The sequence below is a fragment of the Lagopus leucura genome, unplaced genomic scaffold, assembly GCF_019238085.1.
Source record: "Lagopus leucura isolate 7727_CA_CO unplaced genomic scaffold, USGS_WTPT01 Super-Scaffold_100157, whole genome shotgun sequence".
Lineage (NCBI taxonomy): Eukaryota > Metazoa > Chordata > Aves > Galliformes > Phasianidae > Lagopus > Lagopus leucura.
Window position 1 is genome coordinate 13004046 of NW_024962334.1, and position 20366 is coordinate 13024411.

Genomic DNA, 20366 nt, shown 5'->3' on the forward strand with positions numbered 1-20366 from the left:
CATCTTCTCCTGTTTCAGTTTGTCTATTAAAGTTGAAAGAATGCCTTTCAGATATCTTCTACTGTATTAGTGAACAGCATACATAAATAATGTTTCCCATTCACCAGATACTGTTTTTTTTATCTTTCTATTATCTTGCTCACGTATAGTGGCTTGTCTGTGATTAATGGAAATGGTGTCAGATGCTGGAATTTATTCTGACCAATGAACACATCTGACTCAGGGGAGTACAATCTCTTGGAAAGTAATAGAACAAAAGCCAATATGCATAAAACAAACCCAAGTCACTCGGCTTTAGCAGATAGAACCAACTACCTGTGTAATAACAATGCAGCAGGAAGCATTTCTCATGTGGCTGCGTAAAGTACGCAGTGTCTAGTTCCAATGTAGCTTGCTTTTTGGGGTTCCCCCAGCCTGTCTTCATGGAGATTTTTTATTTTAAGAGGTGTATTATTCTGCAACCATCATGAGCACTTTTTGATTTCTGCAATGAAGGAATTCTGTGTAAGGTTTTGAACTAAATTTATTTTTGATTGAAATTGATTTAACTTACAAATCTCTTCTAGTGTTCAGAGTAAAAACTTTTTATTTGGCTTCAAACACTTGATTTTATATAAAGGCCATTCCAAATGTATGGAAGGAATTAATTTGAAATTAGTTCTCTTCCATTCAGGACTAATACAGCCCACTGAGTGCTTTGGTGTGTTGTGGGAGATGTGTTCCCTTTGATGCTGAAGCCTGAAGGAGTTAATTACTTTTAGTTGCAATACATTATCGGGGTTCCACTGCTGTGTCAAAAGGCGCCCCAGCAGCCTGTGACAGCGAAACTTAAAAATGAAGCTTTGCTGGGTGATGTGAAAGAATTACCAGGCTTTACTTCCAGCTCTTGGTTTACCAGTGTGGCTTCTCGTGCTGGAGAAGGGGCCAGAAAAGAAAGGGATGTTTGCTGAGAGGAACTTGAGAAGTGCTGACATCTGAGAGAGGAGGGTGAGATTACAGAGCTTACTTTAGGCTGTATTTCCAATGCAGTCACTCATTGCTGTGGTGAACATTTGAAAGCAAGTGCCAGATCTGAAGTCATCTGGGAGCTAGCTTACTTGAGAAGCACCTTTGGTCTGAAACTTTTCCATCTTGAGTCAAAATCTGATTGTTGTTTAATCCAAGTCACTGGTGGCTTAAGGTACTTTTTTCCATTTTCAGAAGTAAAAGCTTTTCATCACAGTGATAGCAAATCAGATGCAGAAGTAGCAGTAGAAAATGGGTTCTGGTGTTTAGTGTGCAAGTGTGCATTTGTTGCATCAAGCAGTAAAATTGAGATAAGGACCAATACCTTCAAATAAGCACAAAAATTGACAAAAATTCATTTGAAGGAAAACTGAACACTTAGAAACTTCACCTAAACCACAGGTTTGACAATTTTTTAATTTAAGAAAGCACTGATTCCAGAAATGAAAGACAGCTTTTGGGCAGGTGGTGGTTGTTGCCTTGCATGTTTATGTGAGCATATGGCAAGCTGATGAATATGTATTTGAATGAGCTGGACTAACCTTCTAATAATGCATATGTAAACTTCCATGTTTGCTTGATTCCTCTTAAGTAATTTTAAAATCTCATCCCTGCCAGTTTTATTGTGTTTACGACAGATTGGTTTTCTTCCCATATGAAATATCCATACTAAAGAAAAGCAAATTCTCAAATGAGCTGTAATGTGCTGTTGAACTTCTGCAGCTGGAATAAGGCAAGCTCTATAGCAGACATGTGGTGGAGGTACAGTAAAACAAAAGCCATTGCAAATAATAGAGTATGAGCTGTACTAGAGATGTAAAGCAGATATGATTAAATCTTAAACTCTTTGCAGTACACTTTGGAAATCTTAGACACCTGTATTTTTAATGGCGATGTGGCCTAATAAAGGAAGACTGAGATGCTGCAGTAGCTGACCGACTCACCTGCATTTTCTTCTCATCTTCAGCTAGGTTCTATGAAAAAAAAGTGGTGGAGAAGAGGTGTTTCCCTGTTACTTTCTGTAGCACTGCTACAAAAATAATTTTTTTTAAGAATCAGACTTTACCCCTCTTTGCAGGGGAAAAGCATGCTATTTGGAGTTGTATGAACTTTAGGCAGTAGATAAATGTATTAAATATTGTTGACACTAATTGTAAACTCATTTGAATTGCGCTGCATATTCCCAAGTCTGATAAGGATTTGAACTATTTTTCTTAAAAATCTGTTGTCCTTAGAAAGTGTTGTGGCATGAACTGAAATTGGTGCGCCTCAATTTGCTCCTTTTAGCAGCACGGGCTTCATTTCATTGCATTTTGAAATCAAAGAGATCAAGTGTTAAAAACAGCGAGGTGGAAGAGGATGCTGTAGTTGATGGTGGTTTTGTGTATGAAGTTTGATCTGGGGGAGAAGCATGAAAAATAACCAGCACTTACTGAACTGCAAGTGGACGGAACACTTGTTTCAAGTGTATGTTTTTAATTTATTTATTTTTTACCTACACTGATAGTTATTGACACTGATAGAATACTGTCTTTAGTGCCACATGGTGGATGGTTTTAAACTGGTGGGTCCGCTTAAAAGTAGTTACAGTGTAAGTTTCAAACTTGCTGTAAGCTTCTGCTTGTTAGAGGTAGTGCAACTCCCTCATCACCCACATCTGACTACCCTCAGTTGGAACAGGACAGCTGAATGTGCTTAGTGTTCTGTTCTGAAGTCAGAATAACAAGGCTGTCTCTCTCCCTTCTTGACTAGCTTTTGACACAGTAAAGTGTGTTTTTGTTGCTTGTTTTTATTTTTTTAAGTTGTATTTAAAAAAAAACTTAAGAGTTAATTGATGAAGTATAGCTTAAGGCTTTATCAGTACTACTGATGCTTTACTACCTGTATTAGAATAAACTGAGAAGGAAGGAGAAGTTGCTGCTGAGATGAAAACAAGCAGTTTTAAACTTTAAAATGAAGCAGTTTACTGGTATATGCTTGTCACTGCACAGCACTTACACTTTCATTTCAACTTCAAAAGATGTAAATGCAATTAAGATACTAAAAGCATGGAAGGTGTGAAATCAAGAATTCAAAACTAGGGAAAAATCAAATTAAGGCCATAAGTGTAAAAAGAGTAGGCTGATCCCAAAGATAAGGGCTGAGCCCAGTTCTGAATGCCACAGCAAACAAGAGAGAAGGTGTGAGTACTCAGTTCTTAAACAAGTGTCGGTAAAGAGAAGTGAATGTTGTACAGTGAATGATTTATGGTAATTTCAGGCTCGATAGCAAAGTGAGCTTGCTTACTTACTGTCAGCTCAAAGGGATTGGTTACAGCCCTGCACATAAAGCATGTAACAGAATGGCAGAGGAGTGACACCCGCAGGTTAAATAGGACTTTGTCCCATTATCCATATTATTTATACCACTGGTACCAATCAGTGCACTGGGGTTATTGCCACCTGCTGAATGTAGGTCCTGCTAACCCACAAAAGAACGACTGCATTGCTGTGCTATTATCTGTACTGACTGGCTGTAGTGTGAGCTGGAGACAGATTCCCATGAGCCATTGGGGCTGGCACCTACCTACCAGGGAGTCAGTGCACCACATTGCCTCTAACAGCATGCTTACCCCACAGCCAATCTCTGTAAGAGCCTTTGATAAAAATGACAAACACGCAGGCTTTCTTTCCAGAGACTTCTAAGTATAGCAAGTTTTCATACTGAAATAACAGAACTGCTGTCTTGAAAAAATAATAAACTTTTAAAAGTCATCATCTACCTTCATTTTCCTCTATTTAAGTACAACTGTCAAAAAAAAAAATCTTATTTTCTATTACTTGATGTTAAGTATTTGTTTTCCAAAATACTTTAACTGATGATACAAAACCAAGTATGTGTGTAGGAAATCTAAGTTAGCTAATTAAATAGCTGAGTACCACTTGACTACTAACCTAGAATGCTGTACATCTTCCAGCCTCTCTTTCTGAAGCATCCCCTCATCTTCCAGTCAACATGCTGCCTAATAGCAGAAGTAATATTACTGGTTATTCCATTACAACACACAGACTAAAAAGCAAGGAGTAACCTTCAAAGTTAACTTCAGCTCATACGTATATATACATCTCAGAGTCTGATTGGAATTTCCCACTTGATTAACTTCATAGCAGTAATAGTTTTATGGTGAAATAGTACCAAAGTTAAATGCAAATTTTATCACTTAGGCAAAGGATATTTTTATTTCATTTTTTATATTGTGACATGAAGGTTACCACGTGAACAGATATCCTATGTGGCCTTTCCATACTCATACATTTTAGAGTTCTATGATTATGCAGCTTTAAGTATCTGTATGCAAGAAATACTTTGTGTACCCCTTTCCCATAAGGACTTGTTTACACATAAGTTTTTGCAACAGCATTAATAGATGTTTAAAAACTGACCTGCATCTTAAGTACGTAGTTTAGTTGTTTGTTCATCCATAATCATTTTGCAAGTGTGGTCACACCTGAAGTATGGAAGTGTATTTAATCACCTTCATGCTGAAAAAATGACAGTAGGGGAAGACATTCCTCTCAGTGATTTTTCTTGCCCTCATTGTGCCTCTTCCTATTCTCAAGGAAAGTCTGTATGGGCCAACTCTTGAGTTCTTCTCCAGAGCTGAAGCAGTCAGTTGTGCCTCACAAGGGCATGGAACATTCATCTCTTGATATTGCAAACTCAAAATTTAAGTCACAAAGCAGGTAGAATAAATATTGAGCTCTTACAACTCAGCATTTTCATGAAAAAGATGAAGAAAATTGGCCCAGGGTCTTTTCTGCATTTGCCACCCTTCTAGCAAAAGCATCAAAAACATTTCCATATACTCTCAACTTCAGGTGACAAAAAGACCAGTTTAAGTATATACCCAATTTATGATTTGGTAATATAGCTTACATTTATTCGCCCTTAAATTTTTATGTAGTTTGCCACACAGAACTAGATGCAAGCTTTGAATTTCAAAAGGCTGTTTGTTAATTGGTAATAATCTCAAGTCTGGATGGAGGAGCAGGCTTTTGCTGTCAAAGTTTGCAAGAGAAATTGCATGCATTATAAACTTCAGTAGAGAAAATGAGAAATGTTGATCTTCAGCTTCAGAGAGGTTTCTTTTACTGACTTGCTGCTAAATTTTACCAGGAGATACTGATGATTTAAAAGAAGTCTGTTTAAATCAAGTCAAATTATTAAGTTGGATATAAAACTGTTAACAGTTGATTTGAACTATACATTTGAAGTAATCTTTTGCCTTTTTTTCTTAATCCCAGTTGCTCTGTATTCTTCTCTTTGCTTCAAATATTCTGCTTTGCATTCTTCATTGAATGATGGATCAGTATAGCTAAAAGAAAGACAAACATTATTAGAATAATAGAATAGAAACTGTATAAACAGCACTCAAAACTGATCTGCAGTCCTTCCCATAGCATCCCACCCAAAGTTATCTTCCTAAACTCTAAATACTGAATTGGGCTGTGTTCTCTTCTGAGACCACTCTTTCTTGAGGCATAGTTCTGATTCTTCAGGCCTATGCATGAAACCATAATGAGAAAAGCAGAAAAAGGGAGAGCCAAATTATTCTTTTTTATTTGCAGTTAGGTTCCTATGTATAAGCATCTCTGATGCACTGATCTTCGTGCACCTGAGAACCTATCATGAATTTAATGGGAACAATTTCAGGTTTGTTGCTTGAACAGTAAACATGTATGTAGGTAGCTCCAAAAGTCATGTCTCCTATTTATTTCCAGGGAAACTACAACTACAACAGATATAAAGACCACAATAACACTATTTGATAGTGTTTCGTAGCTTAGAATTTTCTCTATCTTGCAATGTAGTCACCTCTCTTAGCTGTGTATTTTATCCAGAGATGAACAAGAGCCTGCACATCATACTTGTAAAAGTCTGATGGCAAATTTTCCAGTGATATTCCAATGTTGCCACCATCATTTCCAATGCACTAAAACCACTATTCAGCTCTATACACGTTTCCCTGGTCATGATTCATGTGGATGGGCTCTTTATTTCATGGTGCACAGCCCTCTAGAATGTGGCCTTTCACATCCCTGTCACCACTGCTGAAACACAGCACGCCCTGCCTCACTGTGCTCACGTGCTGTTTAGTCTCCATAACTATGAATTCAATGTTTGCCATTTTTTTCTGCATGGAGGAATTCACTTCCACCCCTTTGCATCATACACCCTTCCATGTCAGATGCCATTCTGTCAGACTGCCCCTCTGCTGCCATTTGTCGCATGGCAATAACACGTAATGAAATACTGGTGGGAAGGTTCAGCCTCTGCCATACTGCCACCATCTGCATCTGACCTTGTGGGCCATCATAACTTAGGAGGCATTACTTTCAGAGCTGTACTCATAGTATCGTGATCATTAATTTTGTCACCTTACTTGTAATTTTAAGAATAATGATTCAAGCACTAAATATTTTTCCATAGCACATATTTTTTGTGCAGTCTGTTTTTGTTTGTTTCTTTGTCTAAAAAAAGGTAGAATTTAAGGTATGGAGTTACAGACGAATGGAACTGAATAACTTTGAGTTCCCACTGCAGTTAGGCTTGAACTCTTGTGTAGCTGCATCTTTTTAAGTTAATTCTCAAACTTCAAACTCCACCTATCACTACGTTAAAGGCTTTTAACATTAAGCTCTGATTTAGCAGGGTATGTATGACATGCATTCTATCACAACCCAACCCACCCACATCAAGCTCAGAGAACACCAACTCCACACTAAGAAATCCAAGAATAACTTCAGCCTAGTGACACTGTGGGTATATCAGACTTCAAAAAGAGAAATTTAAATCCATAAAATATCCATAAACATTTAAAGACAGTTCAAGAAGCAAAACCAGAATGAACTTATCCTGTTTCTATAACAGAATTTGCTTCTACTGTTCACCTACATCCTCAATTCAGCACACTGAGTACAGGGCTGCATTTCACTCGGGCTGAAATTCTGGATCCATTAGCAATATTTAAATGCAAGAAAGCATTTTTAGCCATAGGACAGCTTTCTTAATGAAATCAAAAAAGTCTTGTCAGGTAGAGCCCTGACCACCATCCTTTCTTCTAAAGCAAAGACATGATTTTCAGAACAAAAACCATCAAAGTCACAAGGTTAGCAAAACCCTTCTTAGAAATACTAAATTTTCTATTCGATTCTACATTAGTACAGCCAAAAACAGGGAGTGAAACAAAGGCTCAGAAAGGACTTACTAGCCAACGAGGCAATCTTTCAGTGCCGTGTTCTCTTTCCGACACTTTACCACCATAAGGAAACCAGTTTCTTTGCAGCACTTAGTAAATGCTACAGAAAAACAAAAAGATTAGAATTAGAAAAACGACAGTAAAAAAAAAATCCCTGTGTGCATGCTTTTCCACAGGAAAAATAAAAAATAAAACAACCTCACAAATCAGACCTGATTTATTATTAACATAGCCGTAGTTGGCCTGGAGCCTCATACTGTTTATAAGGTTTTTGTGGCTTGTTTAGACACAAGATTTTAATTAGGATTCTCCCCTGATATCGTATAATGTGTGCACCTACTGCTATGGCTAACACTAACAAATTTATGAAGCTACTCTTGCAGCAAATCCATGATTCTTAGACTGCTTTTCATATTGACTATTCAAGGCTACCGCAGCAAAACAAAAGGAAGCATGAAGAATTAGGTAAGCCAAGATTGTCAGCATTTCCTCTTCAATGGAAGAATTATTTTGAATAATTAACGTATGTTTATATCTAAAATTAAGAGTGCAGTAATGTTGACACCAACTACTGTCTCAAAGAAATGTCACTGCCAATCACCTCTTGAAAAGGCATCTTTGAGATACAAGACAACAAGCTGTGAGGTCGTGGCTCTCTCCTGGAGTGCAGGCAGAAAGTCAGCAGTTAGTTTATCAGCTGGGATTGCCAGGTGGTACTCAGTGCACTGCACTGCTCCACGGGGGACTGGCATCTCCTCTGTGTCATGTGGCAGCCTTGAGGTGTTCTTCAATATTGAAGTCCAAATGGCCAAGAAAGGAGCACTGTCCCTGAAAATACTGACCACCTTCAAAGTTCTTGGAATCACAATCTTTGGAACAAGAGAATATAAAAGGGAGGAGAGACAATCATCAGTCTCTTCCCAGGAAAAGTGATGTTGCACCTATTTGCTCAATGAAATGTAAACAGGCAGACAGTCTCATGGGCCTTGAGACTTAAAGAATGAGTCAGTGAGATACAGAGACAGAAACAGATTTGGGGACTAGAGAAGAAGCCAAGTAATGTGTAGGGCTGTTTGTTTGTATACATATATATTTAAATCTGGGAGTAACTCAAATTATGTCCTGTTACCAGCATTCTGTACAGATGTTTCAATAAATAATAAACTAGTTAGTAATTAGCTGTTACTCCATATTGGGAGATTTCAAACTATTTTCTTACGAGGACTCTAGGTTAGCAACAACTTGCATTTAACAGGTGGAAAAAGTACAGAGACAAAGATCAACCAGCAACCAAATAAAAAACAAAGCTCTTTCCAGAATTCCTTCTATTTCTTCATACCTAAGATTTTCTTGGTAATTATTTGAAATGCAACAAATTTAGGTCATACAAAAATTGTTATGCTCAAACATCTTCAGTAAAACTTACAGTTAATCCAGTAACATCAAAACTTAATGCAAAGGGTAAGCTGTATCTATACTCAATATATATTTACACTGTGTTTACGTATACTCTACCTAATGTGAATATATATGCTCAATGCATTGCTCTTCCTGCTTTGTCCAAAAGCTTCTATTTCATCCAGTCAAACGAGAATATTCCACTTTTTATGCACAATGATCAGTTTCATGGCTTTAGCTGGGAGAGAGTTAATTTTTGCCATAGAGGCTCACTTGATGCTGCATTTTGGATTTTTGACGAAAACAGTGGTGGAAAGAGAGGGATGTTTTAGTTGTTGCAGAGCAGTGCTCACAGAGCCAGGGACTTTCAGCTCCTCCTGCTGTGCTGCCAGCAAAGGGCTGGGGGTGCACAAGCAGCTGGGAGGGGACACAGCCAGGACTGCTGACTTGGTGCTATGCTCAGCAACAGCTAAGGGTACAGAAAAAGGAAGGAGGGACGTTCAGAGCGATGGTATTTGTTTTCCCAAGTAACCCTGTGTGAGGAGCCCTGCTTTCCTGGAAGTGCTGCCTGCCAACGGGATGCAGCAAGCTATTCCCTTGTTTTGCTTCGCTTGCATACACAGCCTTTGCTTTTCCTAGTAAGGTGCCCTTATCTCAACTCAGAAGTCCTCACATTTTCAGATTCTCTTCTCTGTACCACCTGAAGAGAGTGAGCAAGTGGCTGCTTGGTGCTGAGCTGCTGCCAGGGCTAAACCACAACAATCAGACAGGTATCACTGCCATTCTTTGAACTGTGTGTATAAATACACCTTCTCAATTTGTGCTGAAAATCAAGAAGAGCCCTCCAACACCTGCAAGTTATCAACCATACGTACATGAATGTAAAACTGTAGTGTAACCTTGTATTTGCCTTTCTGTATTTTCTAGACATCTAGTTGAGGTTTTGGATTTGCCTAGTAATTGTTCATCCTGTACAATAATTCTGCAAATCAAAACTTAGATAGAATCACAGAATCATAGAATTGCTCAGGCTGGAAAAGACCTTAAAGTTCATCAAGTCCAATCGCAACCTAGCCATAGTACCCTAACTCTAACAACCCTCCGCTCAGTCATGTCCCTGAGCACCACATCCAAAAGGTTTTTAGACACATCCAGGGTTGGTGACTCAACCACCTCCCTGGGCAGCCTATTCCAGTGCTTAACAACTGTAAAGATGTTTTTTCCTGATATCCAACATAAAGTCATCCTGGCACAACTTAAGGCCATTTCCCCTCATCCAGTCAGCTGTCAGCAGTGAGAAGAGACCAACCCCGCTCTTGCTGTAAGCACCTTTCAGATACTGGAAGAGAACAATAATCAGCCTCCTCTTCCCCAGACTAAACAGCCTAAGTTCCTTCAGTTGCTCCTCGTAGGATGTATTCTCCAAACCCTTCACAAGTCAGAGATTACTGCTTATAAAAACCAGCAGGATAAAATCCTACCTTTTGCTCAAACCTTCGTCCTTTTCCCTCTAAAGCAGATATCAATCTGTCTGTGAAGTCAGTGGGGCAAAGCGCACCTCCTAGCATCATGGACACCAATGACTTGGAAGTGACCCAACAGAGGCAAGCAACCCCAGGCCGTAGAAGGCTTTTCATAATTAACCTACAAAAACAGAAAATTAAATAATAAAAAAAAAAAAAAGACCCACAACACTTCTGCTCCAAGTGTCAATGACAGTGGTGTCAATATCCTGCCGAAATTAAATCCACCTTTGCAAAACGTTGCAAATAACTGGCATCTTACCCATTTGAACAGCTACTAGTGAACATTTAAACAAACACAACTCCTAACATTATATGCTGGCTCTATAACCACATTCTACTTGAAAATGTTACCAGATGAAAGTATGCCACAAAACTGCAATTAACTAGTTAATTACTTAATTGGAAAGACACAGTAACTTGTGCTCAAAGATACGTATTAACAACGAGGCTCAATTTCTCAGCTCTCATGTGATGTGTGCTTTAGCTTCAGACCCCAAATAACCCAAATGCACATGCACAACTTTGAGGAAACTCTGAACAGCTAAAGCTTATGAAGCAGCACAAGCTCGCAGCAGTATAAGAAGCATACTATTAGATTATCAAAATGTTCTTTATCTTTTACAGGTGACTGTTTTTTCTTTTGTATCCTGGAGTGCCTACACTGAATGTCCCTACATCAGCATCTCAGAAAATTCGTACCTATTATCACATTTCTAAAAATGCCCTGTTTTTCCGCAAAACATCAGAAAGCTTACAGTTCATGTAGTGATCAGTTTGATTTCTACTCTCCACAGGCACTGCCCTAAGTGCTGTGCAATTTTTCTGTAGTAATCATTCCTCCTGGAAACTGTGAAGTAAAAAAACCACTGTAGACAACAGGAGGTCCCTCTCACTTGTTAGCCCACCCGTCTTGATTGGCTACAGGCGCAATGTCCTGGTGAACAGAACCTGAGCTACAACTGCAAGCACTGCCTGCCTGTAGGAGCCCCACGTGCAACTATGGCCAGGCAACCACGAAGCACTGCTACCAAGTAGTAACCCTGCTTCCTGCATCCATTCCACAGACCTGCAACAACAGAGGCAAAGAAAGAGCAGGTTGAAAGGTATCAGGCATTCCCACATGAGCACACAAAACTTAGCTCTCTTTTCCTCTGATTTCCGGTGCTTCAAAATCCCTTTAGCAGCCACATAAGGCCTGTGGTTCAAGACAGGTCTAGTTCAAGTGTTTACCAGAAACCTCGCCAGATTCTGGAGAATGCTTTTTTTATTATGCTCTGTCTTGCTCACAATTCTTTCATTGACCAAAACATCTCAGTGTTGGTCAGCACAAGGAGTGCTAACGCTATGGTATCTGGAAACATTGTGTACAATCTCAAATCAAGAAGTCATCTCCATCTCTGTCATCTGACAATGGACACACTCCTCACTCAAGCACGGTCTGCACTGTAGATCAAAGCTTCGGGTGCACACCATAGGACAAAGGGAGCAGATAGCACAGGATCTAATGACAACCCCAGTTCGACATGTTAACAGCCACAAGGACAACTCAGACCTGCAAGAACGCCAACCTCGTGCTCCAAACGAGCCCACTTCCTGACACTGCTGCATGTCACACAAAAACAACTGCTCTCTCAGAGCAGAACTGATCTCTTAAAAATCTTACACGTGGTCCCATTTTTACCATTTTGGCAAATGACTTTCCGTGACTTTGCAAATTTGTGCAAGGAAACAGTGTTTTCTTTCTGAATGCAAGCAGCAACCTACCACAATAGAACCTCAGGCAGCAGTGAAACTAGACACAAATTCAGGTCATCTGCAAATTCAGCGCAGGTTGTAACAAAGCAAAGAAATAGAATGTTTCAAACAAACAAGAGTTTTCAGACATATTTAGGAAATGGGTGTTTTAATTTCTAGTTGCAATATAGCTGTACTGAAATTGAGCTATAAGGAAATGAAAAATAAAGACAGAGAGATACTGTTTCAAAGCTGGCAGGACAGAATGTGAGCTAAAGGAAATGAGGTGTGGAGTGAAAATGCCTTAGTAGGGGAAAAACAAGTTTGTGCTCCAAAAAACGAACCCTGACAAGGCTCTACCATGACATCTACATATGTCCATCACTGAAAGCTCTATGCACAGGTTAAGGACAGATCCTGCAGGTACCTGGCACTTATAACAGAAACTGGCTGTGATCACCAAGTCCAACCATCAACCCATCACCACCACGCACACTGTGCCCCTCAGCGCCACATCTATATGTTTATTGCACACCTTCAGGACTTTCTTGTCCTATTGCCAAAGAAAAAAAAGGCCAACCCCCACCTTGCCACAGCCTCACTACTAAAAATCATTAGTATTTTAAAGGAATGTTTTTCTTAATTATTTTTGACTCGTTTCCCCTCCTTTAGTTCTATTGCTCAATTACAAACTAATATGGGAAACTGATGGAAATCGAAGTGAAACTGAGTAATTCTCATTTATATTGGACTGAAGACAGACTGGATGAGTGATTTTCCCATCTATCCCAACAGATACCGACGCACACGCAATATCTGCCGCATTAAAGACATAATTTTCAAAGTTTAAAAGATCAGATACATTACCAGAGAGTTAGTTACAACAAAGTTGGTGAAATTCCACTGGCACCTGTCCTGGGACATAATTCAACAAAAAAAGAAAACAATAATTGAGGGCACTGCCCATTTTTACCTTAGAAGATATTTGTAGGTTCAAGAAATATTTGCTTCTAAATGATGAGAATCAAAACTTCAAGGATTTTAACTTAAAGGACAAATCAACACCTGGCGTAACTTGTCCCAGCTCTGCAACATAATGATTCTCTTCCACACCATTAAACCAGATTAAAGGTTAAATTTAACATTCTTAATCCCAGTGTCTGCAGATATATAAACAGTGGACCAAAAAAATAAAGCACAATCCTTAAAATGCAAGTTTTTTTTAATGCAGCCTATCAACACCACCCCCATTCCAGCCTCAAATAAAGGTAGAAAAATCTCTTCTCTGTGCTGCATGCAAAATGAGCTGGCAGAATCTGTGTCAGACTGTAGCAAAAGTTTCAGTTACATATAAAGATTTAATAGGGAAAAAAAAAAAAAAAATCATTGCTCTGACCCAAGCATCAAAACATAATGAGAAAGTTTTGATTTTCTGTAGTGTTAAGGATAACAGATTATATTCGTGGGGATTTTTTAACACAGTATTTCTTATTTTATTTATTTAGACTTTTTTAAAGCTCAAATAGCTTTTTTAAAAAACATCATCATTTCTTCAGGTGCACATGAAAGGCTTTCCATACACAAAGCAAGAAAAGAACAAAAACTAACTGTGACACCTGTAGGCAGTGAGCAGAGTGGAGAACGGGTTGAAAATAAAACACTGAGGGATCATCATTATTTTTATTTTACCGCATGAACTGTCATTGAAGGCCATTCTGGAAGGTCCATTTATTGCAGACTTGTAACATTACCCACGCATTCACATTGCAAAATATTGTGTGATTAGAATAATATCAAAATGGTCCTTTATCAGCCATCATTATGTATCCCTCTTGCAGATGTTCTTGTACATAAAACAAATGAAATATTCTGCATTATAGAGATAAATTGATCCTCTCGGGTCTGGCTTCGGTTTATTTAAAGATTTTACAATTTTACTACTTAAGAGAAAGTCCTACAGAGGTGTTATCTCACCATTTATATTTTCTCAACACTTATGATACTGTTATCACACTCTTAAAATAATTTAAAAAAAAAAAAAAAGAAAAAAAAAAAAGCTTGTATCATGATCCATACCAGGCTTATGTTCTATTCCTGGGGTGGGTTTCTTCCCCTGCGAAAAAGAGGGAATAATTATGCCCAAGATCAGGATGGATCAGTCCTTAAGCTCTACCACTGGGAGGAGAAAAGGTGTCCAAGTAAGAAGGGGGATTTGGGAGTCAGTGGTAGAAAGACAGGAAAAACAGTTCTGCTACAGGGACAAAATTTTAAATATGTTTGTGAAATGTCCACAAAATCATTAAAATGACAAAACTTCATCAGCAGCACTTTATGGTGAAGTTGTTATGCTTTTAATTTTGTATTAAATCGTGATTTATTAGCTTGTTACTTTGAAGATTACTCAGTATGCACAGAATAGATTAATGGCGTATTTAATGAGCCAGAGGAAGAAGTAGGATGAACATGAAAAGATTGCTTTACATAGTAGAGTACAAGCTATTTGATATTTCTAACACAGTACAAAAGAAAGCTTCTCTGTAGATTGATCATGGTTCAGTTAACATCACTGAATATCTAATACCTCCAACTCAATTAATTCTCACCTGATTAAGATCAGTCTGATATTCAAAGTAAATCATCTCTCCAGTCAAGTAGAAATCAATATTTATGATTTTACTTTTAAATTACAATAACAAATAAAATATGTGCATCGTCAGTATGCCGGGAGTAGCTTTCCTGTTCTAGTCTACTACGGCATGCCTAACACAGCTGATTAAAGAATTATTCTAATTTGACCAACAATATATATAAGACTCAGATTAATTTCAATAGTGGAAGATAACAAGAAATAATTAAATGCACCTTATATAGGGTAAACAGAAAATTGACATAAAATAACTTTGATTCTTTCAAGTGAACCTCTGTTATCAGATCAAATATATTATGTTTCCACAAGTATTTGATAAAAAATACAAATAAATAAAAATACAAATACATATACTTTTCGTTATCCTGCTCATCACCACCTCCCCAAAAACCTGCACCATTTCAGTTCCTACAGCTCCAGCATGCTGCCAACTCTACACTGGGGCAGATGATCCATCAGTAGCACCACATGCTGCAGGACTTGGGAGGAGACACGACTTGCAGGAGCCAAGGCATTTTAGAGAAGGGATACTGATCATGGGAATGATCACTTCTGACCAATCTTCTTCACAGTGCTCACTGTGGAAAACACCAGTTCTGCCTTAAAATACACTATGCAAACAGGATCCTCCATTACATTACAGCGTACCTTGCTTTGTTGAAAAGTCGCTCACCTAGCGATTAAGTAAACATACCTCAAAGAGAACTGCCACGAAAGCAGACAGCACAACTGGTACACAGAAGGCAAGTATTTTCCCCCAGATGAGAAACTGTTTCTCTAAACACACTGCTCTGGGGTAAAGAAGATGTGTTAGCAATATCCTAGAAACAAATCTGAAGACTTAGCTCTAGGGGACATTTACAATTAAAGATGAGAAAATGACATACTGGATCAGACAAAGGACCCATTTGTCCTGCTTACCATCTTTCTCAGAAGTCAGTAACAGCTGCTGCTACAGGGGAAAAAAAAAAAAAGTGCCAGTAAGTCTACGTTATGGAATAGCATTTCCTCAAGTGAAGTTTGTTCCTAACCCCTATCAACTGTAAGCTAGGCTTATATCTTGAAGCAAAAACTTCTCACATGCCTTTCAAACCACTTACAATCACTTGCACAGTAGGAAACTTGTCAGTTCAGACCAAGATAAGACGAGGAGGAAAGAGGAAAAAACCACCCCAGTACCAAAAAGGCATATACTAGCCTGAATTCCTTCAATGTCTATCTGCCCCTGGCTTGCTTCAAGTCAGTGTCTCAGATACTGAGTCACAACTGTAGAAGTCACAACTACTGCAACTGTGGTTATTTGTCATACCACAGATGCCTTTTTCATTAGCAAGTTTTCAAAATCCTGCTGCAAAAATTAATTGGCCTCAAAGTATCCCTTGGCTGGATGTATAAGACCTGCCTGTACAGCCACTCTCGCTCTGACAATTCTTTGGCGTAGCTGCAATAGGACGAAGCAGAAGGCAGGAAAGGCACTCTGTGTACATCAGAAATGTTTGATTTTGTTGTCTTGTTCCCCTTCGCCTCAAATAATCCACCTACTTGCTTTTAGAAGCACTGTGACAGCAGGTCAACTGTAGCTGCAACACTAAGAGATTATCTGTGCAGTTAACTAAGAGAAATGGTTCTCCAAAACAAGAATCCAGGCTGGCTCTGCAGACAGAGCAAACAAAGCTGCGTGAATGACCAAGGTAATCCCAAAAGCAGCAAACCCCAAAGTCTCACAGATCAGCTGAAAAAATGGTCCCTAATCTAGTATAGGAAGTGCTACAAATTTTCATCTCTTCAACACATATAAGTTCCATGGTATGGTCATCCAAGAGAGAGTTTCTTTTCTTAATTTAAGGCCTATAAGGAGCTTTTCAAATGAACACAGGAAATCAATGTCTTAAATTGTTTTTAAACCTATCCAAAAGTTATGTATTAAAAAAAAACAAACAACCCTTCCATGTCAATTCTGAAAATACATGCAGAGCATGTAGGGATTCTCCACTATGTCCTAAATCCAAACAGATGTCTTTGCTTTTGTCACAGAATTTTAACAGGGCTTTTGTTATTTTTGAGCCTAACAATCATTAAAGACTGAATTTCTGGGAAAGAGAAATAAAAAGAGTTTAAGAAACTAGCACCACAGAATCATAAATAAATCAATGAAGCAGTGAATGACAAGGCCATATGCCCATTCCCATATGATGCAGAGGCTTGCACTGAGGGAACCTCTCTCACTGGACTCACTATCCATGTTGTGACATCTAAAATTTGCTCACATTCAGACTGAGAATTGTGGTTGTTTGTCAGAGGCATAGCCAGAAACCCCAAAGCAAGGGAATGCCCCAGGCAGCAGCAGGGAAGAACTTCTGTCTGCACCAATTAACCCACACTAGCCCACAGAAGACTGCTGGAATCTCTTCTTTCTAATTTCATAGTGAGCAATAAGAGACAGTGAATCAAAATTAAAAGTAACAAGTGTAAGAAAGGTGGGAATTGTTTCACTTTGAACAAAAAGGCCAACAAGGAGCCAAACACAGTAACTCAAGCCAGCACAATTAATACGACAAAAAGTATACAAATCATCCTCCAACTGATAGCAAAAAATATGCCAGGCTGGAGCAATTTGGGTTAAAATCAGAGTTCTGGAAGAAAAAATAAGATATATACACATGCAACCTCATGGCATTTTCTGGAGCTCTTAGTCCCAATGCTTGGACAAGGACAAGTCAGCTTTTCTTGTTCTACTTTTCTGTGTCAGTACTAACACATGAGGTCTGATCAAAATGACTCTTGTGGTATGAGGGGTGGAAACATTAAAGTTAGTTTTCAGTTTAGTAAGAATTCTGAATGCACAAATGAAGGTTAACCAGAGAAAATGTTTTCCTAAGTAATCACACAGCCAGAAAAGAAGGTTAAAAAAAAAAAAGTACCTTCAAATTTCAGGTAATACTTTTTGTTGCTGAATGTTGACAAAATACTGTTGCAGACATAAAATTCATCAGTAATATGCATTTATCTCAAGGGAATATGGAGTCAAACAGCAAAGAGAGCTTTGGTAAAGATGGTGCAGTAAAATACCTACTGGTAACTTTAGGGTACTGGGTGCAACCTGATCTGATCTCTCATCCTGGATTAACAGCTTTGTCAGCATTATTTTCATATGTGTACACACACACACTGCTGTAAGTGCATATATGTACACGTGTATATATATACATAGCTATAAGTTTATGTATATACACAAAATACGCATGTGTGTTCTACACCAAACACCGAAACAGTCAGACATTTCCTCCCACCCCTGACTAAGCAACACACCCAGAGCACAGCATTACAGAGATGAGGGTTATGCCCTCACAAGAAAAAAAGACAGAAGAAATCACAAGGGCACAACTATTCTGTGTAAAGCTTTACAGTGACTATGCTATCTCAGGCAAGGGAGATTTAAGTGCTCACAGATGACAACCCACAGGGCTATTTAGGTAGATCTATCAGGACAAAACTAACCCTTTTGTCCTCCCCTTGAAAATAATTTAAAAAACCATAAATCCTTTTAAGCAAAGTAAATATATTGCTGCAAAACAGTTTATGTGGATAAATCATGATTTTTCTGCTAAAGACAGTTGCTTTAGGAATGTTCCTGTCAGGTACAAGTATTGCCTCATACTTAAGGTTTCAGGTAAGCCATGCCCAGCAAGCACAGCCACCCAGTTAAACTACATTTGCCCAGAGAGGCTGTGGATGCCCCGTCCTTGGAGGTGTTCAAGGCCAGATTGGATGGGGCCCTGGGCAGCCTGGTTTAGCATTAAACGTGGAGGTTGGTGGCCCTGCATGCGGCAGGGGGGTTGGAGATTCATGATCCTTGAGGTCCCTTCCAACCCTGGCCATTCTGTGATTCTGCGATACATTGTTTTTAAACAACTGCTTCCTTTAAGACTGACTTGATCTAATGTTCCTCCCAGCCTGCAGTAAGTATCCCTGACATCAAGCGTTACCATACCAGACGCTGGAAGAGGCAGAACTGGAACAAATGAAAGTTCCCCCATGGCTACTGTCTGTCACTGCCTGCTCCTATATAAACAAGTGCATCCAGCTTGAGCAGCACAGAGTCGCCTTGCCGCTGCTCATCCTCCCAGCTCCTTCAGGAGCAGCTGAGCCACTCGGGGACAGCTGAGAAGTTAGCACACCAGATGATTCAAAGCAACAACACACCCCACAACGACTGACTCCTCAGCTGAACTCTGAATTTAAATAAAAAGATCTATTTATAAATAAGCCAGATTGACTGCGAGTGGCACGAATAGCAGTAGTGTCTTTCTACCACACGGTGGAGATAGAGCAGGTTATTTACGTAACTCTCCAGGAGGCAGTTACAGTTACTCCACCGTAACACCAGCTCTACATCACAGCCTGATCTTTCAGAGATGCATTTGTCCCCCTCAGTTCAATTCCCTGCATTTCCAAAAACACTGTTCTAACTCAAAGATCTTTTTTATTTATTATTATTATTATCGTTATTTATTTTCCTCCGCTCTCCGAATGAAACAAAATATCCCTTAAACAAAAGTGAACTCTCAGCTGGAGGGTGGGAGGGTACAGAACAGGGCCAAAAACACAGGTCAGCTGAACTCCCACAAGGTACTGACTGAAGATCAATACGCTCACCCTCCTCAGAAGTGACCTTTCCTTACAAGTGACAGTTCTTCCTACAATCTTCCTATAGTCTCAACCATCACTCCAGCATCTCCAGAACACGCTACCCTGTACTCAACCTTGGCTTACAGTACATGTTTATAGTCTCCCTCTCTTCTTTTTTCTTTCTTTTTTTCTCTTTTTAATTAGTAGTCTTCAGTGCATACAGGTGTGAAGGTGTGGGAAGCATTTGTGCTGAACAAGGCACTATTCAGCATTTTTTAAGGACAACTTAACTAGAACCATAATTTTAGTGGAAAAAAGGTGTAGAGGTGCATCTACATTCTGAATTTTATACTGAAGATCCTTTGCAATGGTGGACGCAGTGTCAGTTCTCTTTCAAAAGAGAAATCACTGACCAGGTAGGCAGCCAGAACGTTACGCTTCCCTATTCATGCTATTCATGCCATGCTTTTAGAGAGATTTTTTAATGATGACAAGAAAACACATTATGAAAATTTAGCAAGATCAGATGTTTGTAATATACCAGTTTTATAAATCTGATAGTAACAGTTTAATGCATATTTCTCATTTTCTGTATATCAGTACTTGTTTTAAGCAAGCTGACTGGGATAAGTAGAATATTAGAAACAATTTAATACCAGAAAATAATCCAGTCACCATACACTCCCTGTATCTTTGAAAGTGTTGCACAAAGGACTTTTGAAGTGAGAACACATTGCAAACTCTGGTTTTTGTGGAGTTCTGATAAACTCTCTGCAAGCACTGAAGCTGTGCTCAGCCCTCAGCTACTCCACACTTCCAGATCAACACAGATGTTCACAAGGTTCCTGCCACAGAGTGACTGCATCTCCTGTGCTAAGCCAACCCCATCACTGGTCTGCCCGGTTACTGCACTGCGCAGTAGCTATGCACGTCTTCTATAACTGAGACCTGCTACACACTTGGTAAGACATCAAGTTCTGGGGTTAAAAGGTGCTCACTAAGCTACCTTTTGACTGATCTCAGGTAGCCAAGGCAAACTACCCAGCTGCTATACAACTAGTTTCCCACTTGCCTTACATGAACAGAGCAATCACAATTCTCCACTTCAGAAATATCCCCTTGGCACAAACTCTACCAGAGCTAGGAATGCATACTATCTTCAAACCTTTCAGAGATACTACCCTGAACA

At 39.1% G+C, this 20366-nt stretch overlaps 1 protein-coding gene across 1 annotated transcript in view; it reads right to left on the reverse strand.

Moving 5' to 3' along the window:
• Positions 1-4195: 4195 nt before the first annotated feature.
• CMC1 (C-X9-C motif containing 1) overlaps positions 4196-20366 on the reverse strand; it is a 42150-nt gene continuing 25979 nt past the window's right edge. The window contains exons 3-4 of the mRNA XM_042888125.1: positions 7253-7343; positions 4196-5359 (exon numbers count right to left, since the gene is read on the reverse strand). Coding sequence (XP_042744059.1) covers positions 5245-5359; positions 7253-7343 — 206 coding nt within the window. The 3' untranslated portion in view covers positions 4196-5244. The remainder of the gene's footprint in view (positions 5360-7252; positions 7344-20366) is intronic.